This window comes from Peromyscus leucopus, chromosome 6 (genome assembly GCF_004664715.2).
Source record: "Peromyscus leucopus breed LL Stock chromosome 6, UCI_PerLeu_2.1, whole genome shotgun sequence".
Taxonomy (NCBI): Eukaryota; Metazoa; Chordata; class Mammalia; order Rodentia; family Cricetidae; genus Peromyscus; species Peromyscus leucopus.
Window position 1 is genome coordinate 75,195,386 of NC_051068.1, and position 16,923 is coordinate 75,212,308.

General features: G+C 47.0%; 1 protein-coding gene across 1 annotated transcript in view; it reads right to left on the minus strand.

Moving 5' to 3' along the window:
• The window catches only part of Cd101 (CD101 molecule), a 38,604-nt gene that overhangs the window by 3,216 nt on the left and 18,465 nt on the right, over positions 1-16,923 (minus strand). Inside the window, exons 6-8 of the mRNA XM_028877297.2 lie at positions 16,087-16,491; positions 11,797-12,207; positions 7,203-7,598 (exon numbers count right to left, since the gene is read on the minus strand). Coding sequence (XP_028733130.1) covers positions 7,203-7,598; positions 11,797-12,207; positions 16,087-16,491 — 1,212 coding nt within the window. The remainder of the gene's footprint in view (positions 1-7,202; positions 7,599-11,796; positions 12,208-16,086; positions 16,492-16,923) is intronic.

A 16,923-nucleotide genomic window follows, 5' to 3' on the forward strand; every position in this document is an offset into this window, starting at 1 on the left:
CAGGGTTGGACTCCCTGGGATACGAAAAGGGTGCCAATGTTGACACATCCCTCCACCCATATAATGGGTGCACTTCAACTAGATGGGCCCTTCCTTCTCACTTTCCCCACATCCTCAGAGCTGCACATGCCTTCTCTGGAGTTCCTCTCCTCCTCACCCCACCCACTCTGCAGCAGGTGAATCAGAGAGAGCCTGGCTGCAAGCTCATGATGGGAAACCTTCCCCTGCCTGAGACCTCTAAGATGAGACCTCCTACACTGCCTGTGAGCTTGAACTCTCATCAGGGCCCCTACCATGCTGCTGTCTGTCCATGGCATTAATAACCCAAAAGGACAATCTGCCTTAGTGTCTCTTGACCCCAGACTCAAGAACTTCCGCTGACAGAGGGTGGAGCCAGGCCTGGTTAAAACACTGGCCATGAGCATCCGTACAGTGGAGTATGAGTACCAACTGTATTTCAGAGAGAGCTTGATTCCAATCTTTAACTCACTCTTATGAAGAATGGGTAAGTTTTTCATCTCTTTCAATACTTTGTTTCCTTATCAGCTAAACAGGGATAATGATAATTCGCTGCATTTCAATGAGATGGCATGTAATAGAACATCTAACACGATACCGAGACCATTTGTTGAGTGGGCAAGCAATAGACATTAGCTAGAATGTTCTGGGGAAGCTGAGAAATGCCTAGGCAACCTTCTGCCAAGCCTGCTGACTCCTCACAGAGACCTCAGCTCTGTGGTTTGGGTCTGGAATGTCCTCTAAAGGGCCAGGTAGTGAAGGTTTGGCCTCAGCTTGGTGCACTCGAAAGTGATGGGACCTGTAGGAGGTGGGGCCTAGTGTGAAGTCATAGGTCACTGGGAGCATGGCCTTAAAGGGAACAGTGGAATTCTGATTTCTTCTTCATCTACCATTTTTTTTTCCTCCTTGTTTCCAGGATGCCAACGGGGAGAAGCTTCTTGAAGGGTCACACTCTCTTATCTGCCTTGTTCCTGGCCCAAAGCCATGAACCAACCAACTGTGGCCTGAAAACTCCAAAACTATGAGAGAAAACAGGACTTCTCTCCCTAGACGTTATCTCAGGTCTTCTGTCCCAGAGATGGGAAGCCGAACATAATACAACAGACTTCTCGCCTTCTTTCATGGACTCAGTCTTACCCTTCACAGGAACGTTAAATGATTCCTTCGGAGATGCCGAGACACCGGCGGACTTTGGGAGTCTGAAGATCCACACTGCTTCTGGTTCGCTCTCCCTGCTTTGTGCTTGCAGTTCAAGTGAGAGCCCTGTGTCTGCTCTTGCGGCCATGCGGCCATGCGGCCATGCGGCCATGCCTGCTCCCTGCTGCCTCTGCTCCGCCGTCATGGCCGCCACTCCTCTGGAATCGTAAGCCCAAACAAACTCTTCTATGAGTTACCTCGGTCACCGTGTTTTCTCACAGTGATAGAAAAGTAAGTGATAACACTGGCTTTCTTTCTAGTCAGGGGTGGTAGAGAATCGGGAGGTGAGTCCATGGCAGGTCTTACGGCTGCTGGAATGGCTGTATGGTGATGGCGAGATGGGGTGGGCATGCAGGAAGTAGGAAGACATCTGGCATTGGGCTCTTCTGCCTCTGAGACTCTAGCCTTTAGTATGAAGGAACAGTCTTCATGGGGAGGAGGTTTCTCCATTTCGAGCAGTCTGCCACCACCAGGCAGCAGAGTGCCCTCTGCACAGCGCTGAGTTGGCCAACAGCAAGCACCTGTCAGCCCCAGTGCCTCTAAACTGCCTCTCGGGGGAGGGCGCTGTGTGCTCTGGAACCTACAGTCACCAATCCCCACCATCTGCCTCTCACCCATATTTGGATGAGAAAGGGTGACACTCGAAACCATTACAGTTTGGCCTTTTGAGTCAATCCAAGTAAGTGCCCCATACTCAAAGGACAAGGCCTGCAGAAGGGAGCCAAAAACATAATGAGCACACTTCATCTTGAGCAGCCATGGATAACTTGCTTCCTCTGCCCACAGCCACGCACACCATGAATAGCTTTTCTTCTGGACACCACCTGGGAAGTGCTGACTTGTGAGAGAGAGGATAAAGGTTCTTCGAACCTTCCCGCCTCCGTCCAGAACGTGGGCCGTGGGAGGTCATTTAAGAGAGCTGGCCCCCAAGTGGGGTTTGGATCTCTGCAGCAAGTACCTCCCACAACAAGTGGCTCCTGACAGCTTCCTGTTTTAACCTCGTGGGAGGGGTGCTTGCTCATTCTTTCATCAAGTGTGAGCCGAGTGCTTCCGCCAGACGTTGTTGAGTGTACACGGGAAAGTAAACAAAAGGCCTCTCTGGAAACTTCAGTGTGGTAGGAATGCATGTCTCCTTTAAGAATCCACTCTCTAGAAAACTCCTCATCTAAATAAAAGCTAGGGGATAGTAATGAGTATTATGCTGCCACAAATAAGCTATCCACTCCCTGCCCCAAAGTCTTATGGACTGGCTGGCCCATCACTGCATCACAGACAGTTTTTTAGATTGTGACATTTAGGGACTGGGTATGTGGCTCTACTGGCAGTGTGCTCGCCTGGCATGCACAGAGCCCTGGGTCCATTCCCCAGTGCCATATAAATCTGGTGTAATGGAACAGATATGTAACTCTGGCACTGAGGAGGTAGAGGCAGGAGGGTCAGAACTACAAGGTTATCCTTGGCTATATAGCATGTGTGAGGACAGCCTGGGCTCTATGAAACCTTATCTCAAAAAGCAAGCAAGCAAACAAAAGAAGAATGAATTTGTATTTAGGAACTGAAGGTGAGGTAAGAAGACTTAGCCCTATATATATAGCCCCTACCCTGCTAAGTCACTGTAGAGAGACAATGGGGGAGGGCGCAAGGTCCAGGGTATGCCTGTAAGGCCTCTATTCAAGCCATGTGATCCATGACTCCTTTCTGTAGTCCTAAACCTAACCCAATCTGGTGTGGTCAAATAAAGGAAGCAGAGAAGTGAAGAGCAGTAGTGGACTGTATTTGATTTGGATTCTACCAGCATGTAGAGTTGGCAATCAGCAGGACTACCATTATGGGCTGGTAAATATCTGAGCCTCTCTTGGGCCAGTCCAGAGCTGGGAGGAGACACACGACGTCGGTGTATTCTCAGAGTCCCTGGCCACTAGTAGCACTGTGTGTGATACAGGTAGTTGCAGCGTGATGACTGAGGGGAAGTCAGAGCAACATGAAGACCCGGATGTGGACCAGGGAAGGATGGCATGAGGTGCACTGTCTGAAGGGTTGCCTCCATGGCCAGATGCTGGGCTGCTGTACCAACTCATCTTCTTTCCAATGCACCTTCCCCTCTGTACTGTAAACATGCTCTGGAGTCTACCAACTTGAACTCCAAACAGAGCAAATAACTAAAACTCATTGTTTGACGCTTCCTGCCATATCTTAAGGTCTTCTCTCTTGTCCTTTACAGCTCTTGAGGAAAAACCTGTGTTTGACATGTCTGCCTCCTCACTCTTCAGCTACCTCAGCCTGATGTTCTTACTGCTTTTCTGTCTCTACCATGTTAGGTCTAGTGGAGATGTTCCCATTTGGTGTGTGTGTGTGTGTGTGTGTGTGTGTGTGTGTGTGTGTGTGTGTGTACGCGCACGCAGGTGTCCTCCTCTCTCATTCTCTGCCTTGTCCCTTTGAGGCAGGGTCTCTCCTGTACCCATAGCTCATGTTTCTTTCTTGCCTAGACTGGCAGCCAGCAAATGCCAGAGAGCCTCCTGACTGCCTCCAACAGTTTCGGGGTCACAAGTGCATATGAGATCACGCCTGGCTTGCTGTGTAGGTACTAGGACCTGAACTCCAGTTCTCATCACTACACGGCAGTGTTCTTAAGCCCTGAGGCATCTCTTCAGCCCTCCCAGTCTTGTTTTAAACAGCCTTTGTGTATTCTTCAGTCTCCTGGGTTTCCTGATGTGCTATTCTGATTCCCCACAATGGACATATGGACACCTCAAGTGTCCTTCCTTGATACTGGCCACACATTGATAGCATCTAGTACGCAAGTCGGGTGCAGTTCACATTTGGAATTCCCACTCTCTCCCAGATAAACACCTCTTGGAAACTCTCTTTGGGTTGAGTTCCAGCTCAGCTTGCACGGATTGGACCCATCTCCCCGCTCAGCCTTGGTTTGGTTGCTTGGTAAATGGCCTCAGGATCCACTTAAGCCCCAAGACAAATTGGCCTTTGCTGCTCACTCACTGGCCACAGATGTCCAGCTACTCGACCTCCTATTGCCTACCGCTTGTTCTTCTCCCGTCTCGCGAGCACTGCCTGAGCTCGGGCCTCCATTTGGCCTCACTTTGGCTACAGTTTCCGGTAGCTCTCCCTGCACTTCGGCTTCACTGCTGCCCCCGATGGGAACTTGCCAAGGGTGTCTGTCCCTGCTGCACTTGAACTTACTCAGCAGCACGGCACGACTGTCATGATAAAGTGCCCCCTCACTTCATACACTGAGCACATCCGAGCTCTGTGTCACCCCCTCAGTGCCCTCATCTTTTAGCCTTGTCACTGCAGGTGCTGCCTTTCAGCCCGTCTTAACCACCGAGGTTCCCTGGCTCTGATGTGAAGTTTTATGTATTTTTGCTATATTGTATGCCTTTCCATTTTCCTAAAATGGTTTTCTCTCTTCTCATGCATCCATGTGCTAGAGAACCTTCCCGTCTCTACTTGACCCTTCTCTCTAGCTCAGTTGCTCCCTCAGCATTCTGGGACTATCCTCCTCTGATAACACTTATCACAGTGAATTCAGCTTTCCCCATTCTGTGGGAATGAGCCCTTCCATTAATGGTTTTGTGTGCTCACATCTCATATGATTTTTTGTCTTTTGAGACAGGGCTTCTTTGTGTAACAGCCCTAGCTGTCCTGGAACTTGCTCTGTAGACCAGGCTGGCCTTGAACTCACAGAGATCCACCTGCCTCTGCCTCCTGAGTGATGGGATTAAAGGCATGCACCACCACTGCCCTGCTCAGTGTCTAGATTTTTAAAAACATATTTGTATTATGATCTTTAGTTTATGAGAAAGGCAAGCATCATACACATCAATAGTCTGACGACATGGCTTGTAAGTGGTTAGGACTGCAGTCTGAGTTTAGGGCTGTGTGACTCCAACCTCTAAGGACTTTTTATTACCCCAGACTATCTCCCTACCCACTAGCCAGGAGCAGAAAGGCAGAGCAGGCCACTTTCTCTTGCCACAGGATTTCCTTGGGAACATGATGTTTGCTGAAATGAAAACCCTGTTGGTTGTGGCACAGGCCTGTGAGCCTTTTCAGAGGAGACAAAAATGACTCTGTTTTTTTAGTGTCTCCTTCCAGAGTTCATCTTTTACATGATCAATGAGATGTTCTACATGATCTCACATAGATATGCTGTGCAGCCTCTCACCTGCCTCAGAGGAGATATGCTTGCTAGTCATGGAATCAGTCCTTTTTATGGTTGTTACCTATTTATTCTACTGTAAAAACTGCTGAGTCTATGGGACCTGTGAATTCCAGGGGAAATCATTTGTGGGGTATGCCCAGATATGTGGGATATCCTATAATTGTTGGAAAGAAAAGCTGCTAAAAAAATTTCTGCCTGGACATTTGGAAGAAAAAAAAAGAATTACTGAAGAATGGACATGGGGGAAGGATGGTGGAGCCCAGAATAATAGATGGGGGAGAGGATGATGGAACCCTAGGTAACAAGTTAGATGGAGTCTCACTGGAATGCAATGAGGCTCTCTTTGTCTGTGAGAATTGCCATATGTACCTCTTCCCTTCTAGGGATTGTTGCTAAAGCTAGCTGGTCTCCTAGGAATGTCAACTTTATAATGGATCCCATTTATCTGTTCTGTTGTGGAGTACCAAGACTCTGCTTTAATTTCTCTAGTGATCCTTTTCCAATAAGAGTTCAGCCTGTAGTTCACCTTTCACCTGTTTGAGTCTCCTGGAAAGAAGTAGCTAAGACAATGAACTGGCAGATACTACAGCAAGCCACAATGTATCGGTCCTGCTGGAAGACAGCACTCTTGTTATTAACACATGTCTAATAGATACCCAGCACTTGTCTGATACTACACTAGGCTGAGATATTGGCTGAGGGGGACTTTTCTACACAGAGAACTGTCACCTTTTGGTCAAAGGCCTTTGAGTGGCTCTTCTCTTTGTTGGAAACTATAAGGTAGCTCTAAATGGCATCCTTCCTTCTCTGATGTCTTCCAAGACACAATAATACAATGGAAAGAGGATACCAAATGAGCATTGCTAACATTGGATCTTAAATGGCTACCCCATCCCCTAAAAGGCCCATGCGGGAAAGGCTTGCTCCTCAGTTTGGTTCTGTTAGGAGGTGGTGGTGCCTTTAGGAGAAGGTTCTGGTGGGAGATCTCCATGTCATTAAAGGCACGCCATTGAAGACACCAGCCCTTCCTCTTCCTCTCTCTCACTTCCTAGCCAGAGGTGAGTGGGTTTGCTCAGTCACACACTCCTGCCATGATGTGTGGCCGCAGACTCAGAGTTCCAGGGCCGAATGATCAGAAACCAGAGTCTCTAAAGCTGTGAGCCAGTGATCATTCTCTGCAAGTTGAGTATGTTTGCCCAGTAACATTATCAAGGACCTGACAGTTTGGTGAGGAGAGAGACAGGCAGATAGAGGGGCAGAGAGAGAAAGAAAGAATAACAGACAGACAAAGATCCCCGCACTGATTCTCTGAGGAAAAGTGGTTTTGGTTCTGTTAATTGTTCTTCCCTCGATCAAGGGAGTGTTTTGGTGTAACTGACTCTGGTTCAGTCTGGTCAAAATGCAGAGCTAGCATCACGACTACCATCTTATCCTGCCTCATCTTCTTTTCCACCACAAAACAGCATCCCGAGATCAGAGGACCAGCTGAGAGGCAAGGATGCTGCTGGCTGCTCATGTTCTCTGGCTATCTGAGGCACACACGACGCTGACGGTTTTTTGCTTGGGAAGGGAAGGTCAGAAGAGTTCAGATGTGCCCATTAGTCAAGCGTCTGTGCCCAAACCTCGTGTAACCTTCCGGGTTGAAATGAGTTACTATGGAGAAAGGCAGTAAAGTCCTCTTCTTTGAGAAATCTGAAAAACTGTCAAGAGTCTGGAAAAAGGAGGAAACAAAGCTAGGCGGAAGCAAAGAGGGAAACCGGAAATGCCCGTGACCCCATGAGCCAGTGGCTGGTGGACCCCAGGTTACCTGAGGGCAGCACCTTGAGCATCATCCGCTGGGACTCATTTGAGGCTTGGCTGATCCACTTGGCTGGGTGGCCCTGTGGCTGCCACTCTGCCACCCTGCACCAGTACATGCCAGCATCCTCCATCTCTACCCGATGCAGCTTCAGGACGAAGTCTGTGGGAGAAGATCGGTAGCAGTGCAGGAGTCTCCTGTGTCCCTCCGGGCCGTACTCCAGCACGCCATCGTACTGCAGGCGCGCCAGCATCTGACTCTCGGCGTTTGCTCTGCTCCAGTACCACGTCACGGAGTACAGGGAGGCCGTGCTGCCGGGGCCATCCAGGCTGCAGCTGATGCTCACCTCTCCATGCTCAGTGGCGTTTCCCAGCCACCTCACTTTGGAGACGTGCACCTGACTTCCTAGAAGAAGGCAAAGTGGTGGATGGTTAGGGAAGAGCAGACTTTCGGCATGGTCACCTCTGAGCCGGATCATTTCCACCGGGAGATCTTGTCTGGTATTCTCCAGACATCAGAACCTTCATCGTTGATGTTCACCTTTGATCCTTCCCCATTTTTTCACATTTGCCAGAACATTCTCTGCCACAAGCCGAGCTCACCACTTCCCCCTCTAGCCTGACCTCTTGCCTGATAGACCCTACTAAAGTAGACACAGCTCCAGCTGGGCTTGCAGCCTCTCCATCTTTGAACTTCCTCTTTGATTTTCCACAGGTGCCGTTCACAACTCTTGATACTCTCTCGAGTTATGAATTACACCAGTACCACGCCTTTTGATGAAATCACCTCCCCCCCACCCCCACCCCCACCACACCCAGATATTCTCTCTTGTTCAGACACCCTGAGACCCAGAACACTGATACAAGAGACAGAATACCACCCAGAGTGACATCTCAGTTATTAGATTAGTATGCCTTAAACAGCTTTGGGCCTTCCTTCTGACCCCATCTCCCACTAGCCAGCAGGTGAGGACTTGGGACGACACACCCAACAGAACAAAGAGCAACTGGAAGTCAAGGTGGGAAATTGCAGCGTGCATGACATTTTCAACTCCGCTACAAATTCATCTATTAAATTGTTTTGTTGTTTTTAAACTTCTTTTTTTTTTCCTAATCCTGGACTATGTTTAGTCTAACTAGCATTTATTTGTCCTTCATGTGGAATCAAGCAAAATATTAACTTATATAAAATTCTCTGCATTCTTGCCTCAAGTTACTCCCCATTTGATTGCACTTGGTCGAGACATCTCTGTGGTTTCTTCTAATCCATCCTCGATCACAAGTCACTTTGACCAATCAGTCCACCAGTCTTCCACAGTCTCAAGCTCAAGGGACCCCTTCAGTGACTTTGTTTTCTCCTTGGCTTTTGTCACTGAGGTTCATTTTCTTCTTGAAATTCTTTCTTCTTTTGACCTGAGAGAAAATCCTCTGCTGCAGTGATGACCAGCCTGCCTCCGTATCTCCTTGCAGCTTATTTCTTAATTTATTCCCTAGCCCAGTTATACAGTGTCAACTGACAGTCACATGGAGCTCAAAGAGAGGATTTGCTTGGTACCCTCAGTACTTTAAGATAATTTGGTTAACTACAAACATTCTCAAGTTGAGAAATGCCATTGTGTTGTCTTAGTCAATTTTCCATCACTGATGATAAAAATATCTGAGCAAAACAACTTGAGGAAGCAAAGATATATTAGATGGCTGATGGATTCAGGCTCCATGATCCAATAATGTCTATATTTATATTTCTCATGCCTATAAAACTAGCACCATGTGGATGGCTGATAATGTTTATAACCAGCTTGACCTATGATTAGGAGTCCTTGGACTATGGCTTCAGTGGTCTCATAGTGTCTATGCCATGGATATCACAGAACCAACTTCCTGTGGAGCTCAGTGTGAGAAGAAACTCTAGCCATGTTGCTCTCATCTCAAGGGAAAGCCATTAAAAACAAACAAAACAACAACAACAACAACAAACCCACAGTAGCTCAGGGTAGTCTGGAACTCACGATGTAAGATAGGATGTCTTTGAAGTTGTCATCCTTCTGCCTCAGTCTTCCTAGTTGAATGCCACCACACAGGGCTTTCAAAGGAAAATGTCCTCAATGAAGTTACTCTTACATCCTTGAGTCTTTGATTGGTGGGTCTGGCCAATCCCTGAGATGCCTCCAAGGGACTTTTCCTTTTGTGCTAGTGAGAAGTATGTGGCACTAATTTCTAACAGCCACACTTTCCTTGAGCCCCAACTTGAGCCTCCTTATTGGGCAGGTGCACAGATTTTCACATTTTTCTGCTGTTTTTGCTCCCAATTGCACTGTAAACTTGGCTAAAAGCTGCTAGCAGTCACCATGCCACAGCCTGCGCTGTCTTGGAATTTTTTCAATTCCTTTTGAGTTCAACCTCACTCAAGTCTTAGGGAACGAACAAAATATTTGTCAGAACTCAACATGAATGGCCTTTAGTCCACTTCCCAATTTTAGTCTTCATTTCTATGAAAAGTTTCATGAGCACAGTCTCTCTGTCCACATTCCTACCAGCATTTTCTTTCACCAGAATTCTCCATTGAACTCTTAAAGTATTCTAGAGATGTTCTACCCTGCTTCTTCAACCTCTTCCAAACTCCTCCTATAAACCAGTTTCAAATCTTAAAAACCACTTCATCAGGTTGGATTGCAGCATTGACCCCACTCTCTGGCATCAATCTCCCATATTAGTTTTGTTGTTGTTGTTATTGCCGATGTTGTAACAAATATTTAAAAGAAAGAGTTTAAAGGAAGAAAGCTTTGGTCTGTTGATGGCCTCAGAGATTTCAGTTCAAAGTCAGCTAGATCCTTTGCTTTGGGCCTGAGGTAAGGCAGAATATCAGAGTGTTGGACCATGTGGCAAAAGCTCCTCTCAAGATGGCAAGGTTGTAGAGAGAGAGCATGCCTGCATCTGTGGACTTCCTTCTCCTTCCCTTTTATTCTGTGTGGGGCCTCAAGCCTGTTTTCTGAGACCATATATATTTAGGCAGGTCTCCCCTTAGTTAATCCTCTCTGGCAATATTCTCATAAACACACCAAAATATTCTTATAAGCACACCCTACTAACCTCCTAGGTGTCTCCTAATCCAACGGTGAAGACTGTGAGAATTTCATGATACACTAAAAGATCTAATACTGAGTCCAGGTTTCTATCTGAGAAACACTGGCTTGAGCCAAGAGATGCCGCCTCCTTGAAATGTGCAGGCACACGCAGTCAAGTGTTCGGCTAGGACAGTGGAAGGCAGGCCATCAATCACACAGATGCAGAAGGTAAGGAGACATCAACGCAATGGCGGTGGGGGTCTCTGGGGCATCCATGTAGAAGTGAACAGTAGGATCTAAGAGCCTAAGGCTCAGGCCATCTAAACCCAAAGATGTAACGTAATCATCTTGTCGGTGACAGTTAAAGCCAGGGCAGCAGAGTGGAAGCTCTGAGAACAGCAGAGAGTGAAAAGCAGAAGAGCCAGAGCCAGGATCGCTCCCAGAGGAACACTCAAGCTTAACAGAGAAAGGGGAGGGGCCTGGAGAGGAAGTGAGCCAGGGCAGAGAGAGAGAGAGAGAGAGATCTTCCTAAGCTACGTTTTACCTCTGCTTCTCTCACAGACTGTGAGCTCCCCAAGGGCAAGAGCTGTATCGTATTCATCTTTGCAGTCCTGTTTCCTAGCATATGGGAATGTCCAGTTATCATCCTAGTTTTTTTTTTTAACGTCATCTTGAAAATAGTACTTTAAGCATCACATTGGATCGACTTATTTACATCATACCGTTGGCTCTTGTCCAGTTCCTTAGCTGTGACACCCATCTGACTTTAATCCGCCGCTAGAGGTGACCCGGCCAGTACTGAGAGATCTAGTGAAACTTGCCTGCATTCAGACAGCCGCGCTGTAGACGAGCTCAAATGGATGGAAGTTCCATCACATTTTTAAAGATCTCCAGAGGTGGAGAAGGTGCCCCCAGTAAGCCATTCCAACAGTTAACTACTTCTATTTGCCTTATGTTTAGGCAGCCAAATGTTGAAAAGCAATTTCTCCACACATCCCCATGGAGTTGTACAGTTTCTGTTCACAGTGGGAGAAATATGCTTCGTATTACTCTTTCTCTGCCAAATTACAGTAGAGCCCCTCTGGAGTGGCACAGTCGGTTATTATAGAGATCTGGAGATAGGATTCCCTGGGCAGCTGTGCAGACCAGGCTGTCAAGTTGCCAAACCAACCAGGCAAAGGGATCTTGTTCCCATTTGAGCTCAAAACCTCACACGGATTCACCTTAAGCAACCTCCCTTCCTCTGGTGGGCTACCAGGTCCTGTGGGCATTTGTAGGTGGCTATTATTTTTGTTGTTGTTTTGTGTTTGTTTGTTTGAGACAGGGTTTCTCTGTAACAGCACTGGCTGTCCTGGAACTTGCTTTGTAGATCAGGCTAGCCTCCAACTCACAGAGATCTGCCTGCCTCTGCCACCATGTGCCGCCACCGCCCGGCCAGATAATATTTTTAATCTCTTCCTAGTCACACCCTACAGGCTGTTGGGGACAAGCTGGTCCATCCTATGGAAAGATCTATGACAATACTCTTCTAAGGTTTACCTGTGGGCCTGAGTTTCAATTCTGTGAGTCCCGAAGTCTTTCTTTCAAGCTTTTGCCACGTGCCATTCATAGACAAGAGCCATTCCTCTACGGCACAGTAGTAGTGGCCCCGGTCACTGTCTTCCACGCTCAGAATGTTCAGCAGAAACAAGTCTTGGGACACTTTCTTAGAATGAAATTTTTGCTTGCTCCGAGGGGTTTGAAATTCATCCCCATATTTTACGACATTGGTTTGGTCCATTTCTAGGATCTTCAGATAGGATGCATTTGTAGAAGTGCGAGAAAAGTACCAACTGACAGACAATGGAAGGTTCCCAGCAGATCGGGACAAGATGGCACATTCTATGTGCGTGCTGGAGCTGATGGAGAGCTCTTGGACTTGACTGCTTGAGTTCACTCTCAGTTTGCTCTCTGAATGGAAAGAATGAAAAGAGTTACTTTGCTGGGGAAAACAAACAGAATTTTAAGCTAGCAAGCACATCAACTAGGGCAAATAGCCATTCCAGCCATCATGTGAGTGAATTTCTTCTCGGCAGCTACCCTAACTGTTCATTCAGCTTTGGCACACAATTCATGATCTGATGAAGCCGTCCTTTCCATCTCTGAGCTCTGTTCATCTCTTAGGCTGCATGTGGCTAAGAATAGCTCTGACTGGGACCCAACACAAAACTGTAAACTTACTTAAAATACTACGGAATTTTGTTTCATTCTTCGAACTTCGGTTGTGCGTGAACTTTGGAGATGACAGTGTTGTGTTACAATGTCAAATGTCTAGACATGCCTGTGAGATTTCTGTGTGACTGCAAGTTGATGTTTCTCTCTTCATAACATTCATCTGCTCATCCTCCTTCTGTCCTTACTGTGTGGGAAGGGGGAGAATCATGGGGGGAAAGACCAGTTCTGCCCCCGATACACGATAATACCGTTGTATTTAAGCAGAAGAATCTCTTCTGTAGCATGTTCACATCGTTTTAAGAGACAGCGACACTGTGAGTGCTCTGTCTCTGGGTGTTTACTCTATGAACTGCTTCTGGATCTGCAATTTGTCAAAGTCTAATTAGAGCTCTGCAAACATGAGTCCAAGAGGAAGTTGTGCGTGGGCTGTTAACAGTGTCTCTCTGCAGCCACTGCACTGTGAGGATTTCATAGGGACATGGACTCTGCCATCTTTTGACTCCAGTGCCTTTTCCTTCGTCACAAGATACACAATAAATCTTACAAGTCTCGTTGTCTGTTTCTTGCTGATCACTCTACTGTTGTTGGTGTTGCCTAAAGGTCCCTTTATTCCCCCTCCACAAACATTCATTAATCACATATTATACCACATACCAGACTATTTTAGGTATTTTGTGACTGCCTCCTCTCAGTGAATTGCAGTTTAGAGCAGCAGTTCTCAACCTGTGGGTTGTGACCCCCTTGGGGGTCGACCGACCCTTTCACAGGGGTTGTATATCATATCGTATCTCCTGCATATCAGATATTTATGATTCATAACACTAGCAATTTTAGTTATGAAGTAGCAACAAAAAATAATTTTATGGTTGGGGGGGTCACCACACCATGAGGAATGGTATTAAAGGGTCATAGCTTTAGGAAGGTTGAGAGCCACTGATTTAGAGGAAAATGTAACACAGGGACAAAGACTTCCAGATTATATAATAGATCACTCACGTAGGAGAGAGATATACAGAAATGCAACAAATATCAGGATGCCCAGCAGGTTTTCCCAACCCGAGGACAGGAGTGGGGAGAGACTTCCTGGAGGAGGCAACACTGAGCTAAGTCTTGAAGATGAATAGTAGTCATTCAGATGAATGGAGAGCAAAGGAATTCCACATAAAAGGAACAACTTGAATAATGGTCTTGAACACGAGAGTAAATGTGGATTATGGAATTGCAGGCAGCTCAGTGTGGTTGGGTCAGATCTAAAGTGTGGGGGGCTCTGGAGAAACAGGTACATGGGATTACTAAAGATCTTTCACATTTGCTATGGGAGTATGGACATGAAGAGGACACAGTTTCTAATCTGTGGTGCTGGGATGTGCTAAGGACATCATGAACAATATGGAAAGACTATCTTTGGACAATGATGATGACTTACACTCTGACACTGAGTACAGGCATGTCTTGGAAGCACTTAGATATGAATCCCAAGACCAGAAGAAAAGCCATCCTGAATAATGAACATGGAAGTGGTCAACAGGTGAATTGTATCCATGGGCAGAAACTACTTTACCCTAGAAAAGCACAGAGAGTCAGAGTGCATACCAAGCTTGAATCCAAAGAAGCGGTTGTTTTTAAAGAAACAACTGGATTCAGTGGAATAAATCTTTGTGGTGATACTTTATTTGTGCTGAAATGTGATATTTTATTAGTATGTTAATAAATAAAGTTGCCTGGAGATCAGAGGTCAAATAGCCATAAACAGAAGTCAGGAAGTGGTAGCCCACGCCCTTAATCCAATCACATGGCAGGCAGAGTCTCTGTGTGGTCAAGGACACAGCCAAGTGTTGTGACACAAGCCTTTAATCCCAGTACCAACCATAGAGACCTGGAGGTCTGTATAGACAGGCAGTGACGAGGAAGTCATGTGGCTGGGCTTAGAGCCAATGAGAAAGCAGAACAGGAAAGCAATAAAAACACAAGTCAGACATTAGAAAGTCTCTCTCTGTAAAAGTTACTGCCGGTGATAAGCTAAGGCTAGTCGTGGCTATTGCTCTGATGTCTTTGACTATTACCTCTGTATTTGGCTCTATGTTTCTTATTTAATAAGACTGTTTAGAAATTCGTCTACGAATCTTGCTTATTGTGGAAGAGAAAAAAAAAAGAAAGAAAGAAAAGAAAAGCCAAGCATAGTAGCACACACCTGTAACCCTAGCACTTAGTAGGCTGAGGCAGGAGGATTGAGAATTTCAGGTCAGCCTGTACTACAGAGTGAGACACTGTCAAAAGACAAAACCAAATTAAAACAGTGACTCAATGGAGGAGGAGAATACAAGAGAATCAGAAGAAATCAGTAGGATTAGGAAGAAGCTTCATGCCACGGGGCCAAGAGCGGGCAGGGGAAGAAAAGAGAAAAAAGAAACAAAGATTTTGTGGATGCAATCTCAAACATCAAGGGAAGGACAAGTAAATTAAGTCATGAATTCATGAGCAAGGTCATTACTATTAACACATAACTATTAACGTATTTCTCAGCAACACAGAGTAGGTGAGCACAGAGTAGGTGGTGCACAGAGTAGGTGGTGCACAGAGTAGGTGGTGCACAGAGTAGGTGGTGCACAGAGTAGGTGATGCACAGAGTAGGTGATGCACAGAGTAGGTGGTGCACAGAGTAGGTGGTACACAGATAGGTGGTGCACAGAGTAGGTGATGCACAGAGTAGGTGGTGCACAGAGTAGGTGGTGCACAGAGTAGGTGGTGGCTACCCTGCTTGAGCATCTGCTCTGCATGCCAGGCACTGCACTAGGTGCACAACAGACACACCCCAGTTCAAGTGCACACCAGCAGCTTACAGAGGCCGTGACTGAGACAGAGTAGAGTAAGTAACGTGTCCAAACCCAGGGCTCATTGCCATCCCGGGAAAATGCAAGTCAGGAGAGAGAAAGCTCAAGGTGTGCAGCAGGACTTTAGCTAGTCTGGGTTTTACTTTCAGCCTCTGTGATCTGTTATCGAGTTACGATTGAATTGGACCAAAACCACAGATTCTCTATTGTAGGTTAACAGGTTAAAAGAGGTAGTTAAGTGTATCCTAATGGAATTCACATGATCACCACCACTTCCAAACATGAAAAAGATGTTGGGGCACCAGCAGTGACTGACCTAAAAGTCTGTCTCCTCTGGAGGAAGGCCCTGAGGATCTGCTGTGGCAGACAGTATCCTTTAGCTGTTGGGAATGGGAACTCACGGCAGATGCAGAAAGGGCACAGGGCAGCGGTTGTTAGCCAGTGGGGAAGTGTGTCATTGTCCTACCGACCGATGTGGCCATCCCACGTGCACTGGCTTCACATCAGTGCCACCCCAGCAGGCTTGCTTTACCACCGCAAACACAATGGCTTGGTAGTTTTGTGTTTTATTTCTGTAGTTTACACAAAGTGGGAGGAGTTTTGTTGTTGTTACCGTTTGAGACAGAGGCTCCAATTGTAGCCTAGACTGACTTCAAATTCTCAATCCTCCTGTCTCAGCCTCCTGAGTACTGGGATTGTAAGTGGGTACCATCATTCCTGACCCCCAAAAATATTCTCTTCTTTTTCTTTTTTAAAGCAGGGATCAATTTCGAGCATCCCTTACCTGGAAAGGTGATGGTAATCCTCAATAGGTTAGAGGTGGTAGATACTCTGGGGGGACCACTTGTGTACAGGGACTTTCTGTCATAAACTTCCACTTTGCACTGATACACCCCTGTCTCCTCCAGAGCAGCATCGTAGATTTGGAGTTGGGAACGAAATGAAGACTGTGAAACCTTCGTCTTCCTGTGGAACTGGGAGAGGACATCCCCCCATTCAACTGTGCCATTGTGGGTGATTCGAATGAGCTGATGAAAGGCCCCAGAGCCAGCTGGCTGGAATTGCCAAGTCACTGAGAAAGGCAGCTTGAGATCTGAGTAGTTGGCCCTCACGATGCAGGACAGGTCGAAGGTGTGGGTTAACGTCACTTGTGGCTGCCGGCTCATCAGATTTACTTGTAAACTTGATTCTGTGGGGGGGGTGAAAGTGAGACACGCTTCCTGTTTACCAAGTCCAAGCACAGGACTTCCAAGTTTTCTCAATGCCACCCTTCACACAGGGCCACACATTTGTGCTCCTGGAATATCGTGAATTTGGGGGTAGAGGTTGGTCCACAGTACAGTCTGTCCCGAATTCCAACCTCAGCCCTCCAAGTTTCTTCCCCCATCGCCTGTTGACTGTTCTCAGCAGCCACAACAAACAGGCAGTGTTTCCACAGTGGGCCACTTAGGCAGCTGCACTGAGCGAGGAGGACACTCGCAGCCAGGGTCTGGCCTCCTTCCTCTCCCCACTCAGCAAGGAGAACACTCGGAGCCAGTGTTTGGCCTCCTCCCCACCCCCAGGGCTCAGCGTCACTCTCTTGCCTGTGCTAGAAAAGACTTCACGGCGGGGCGGCGGATGC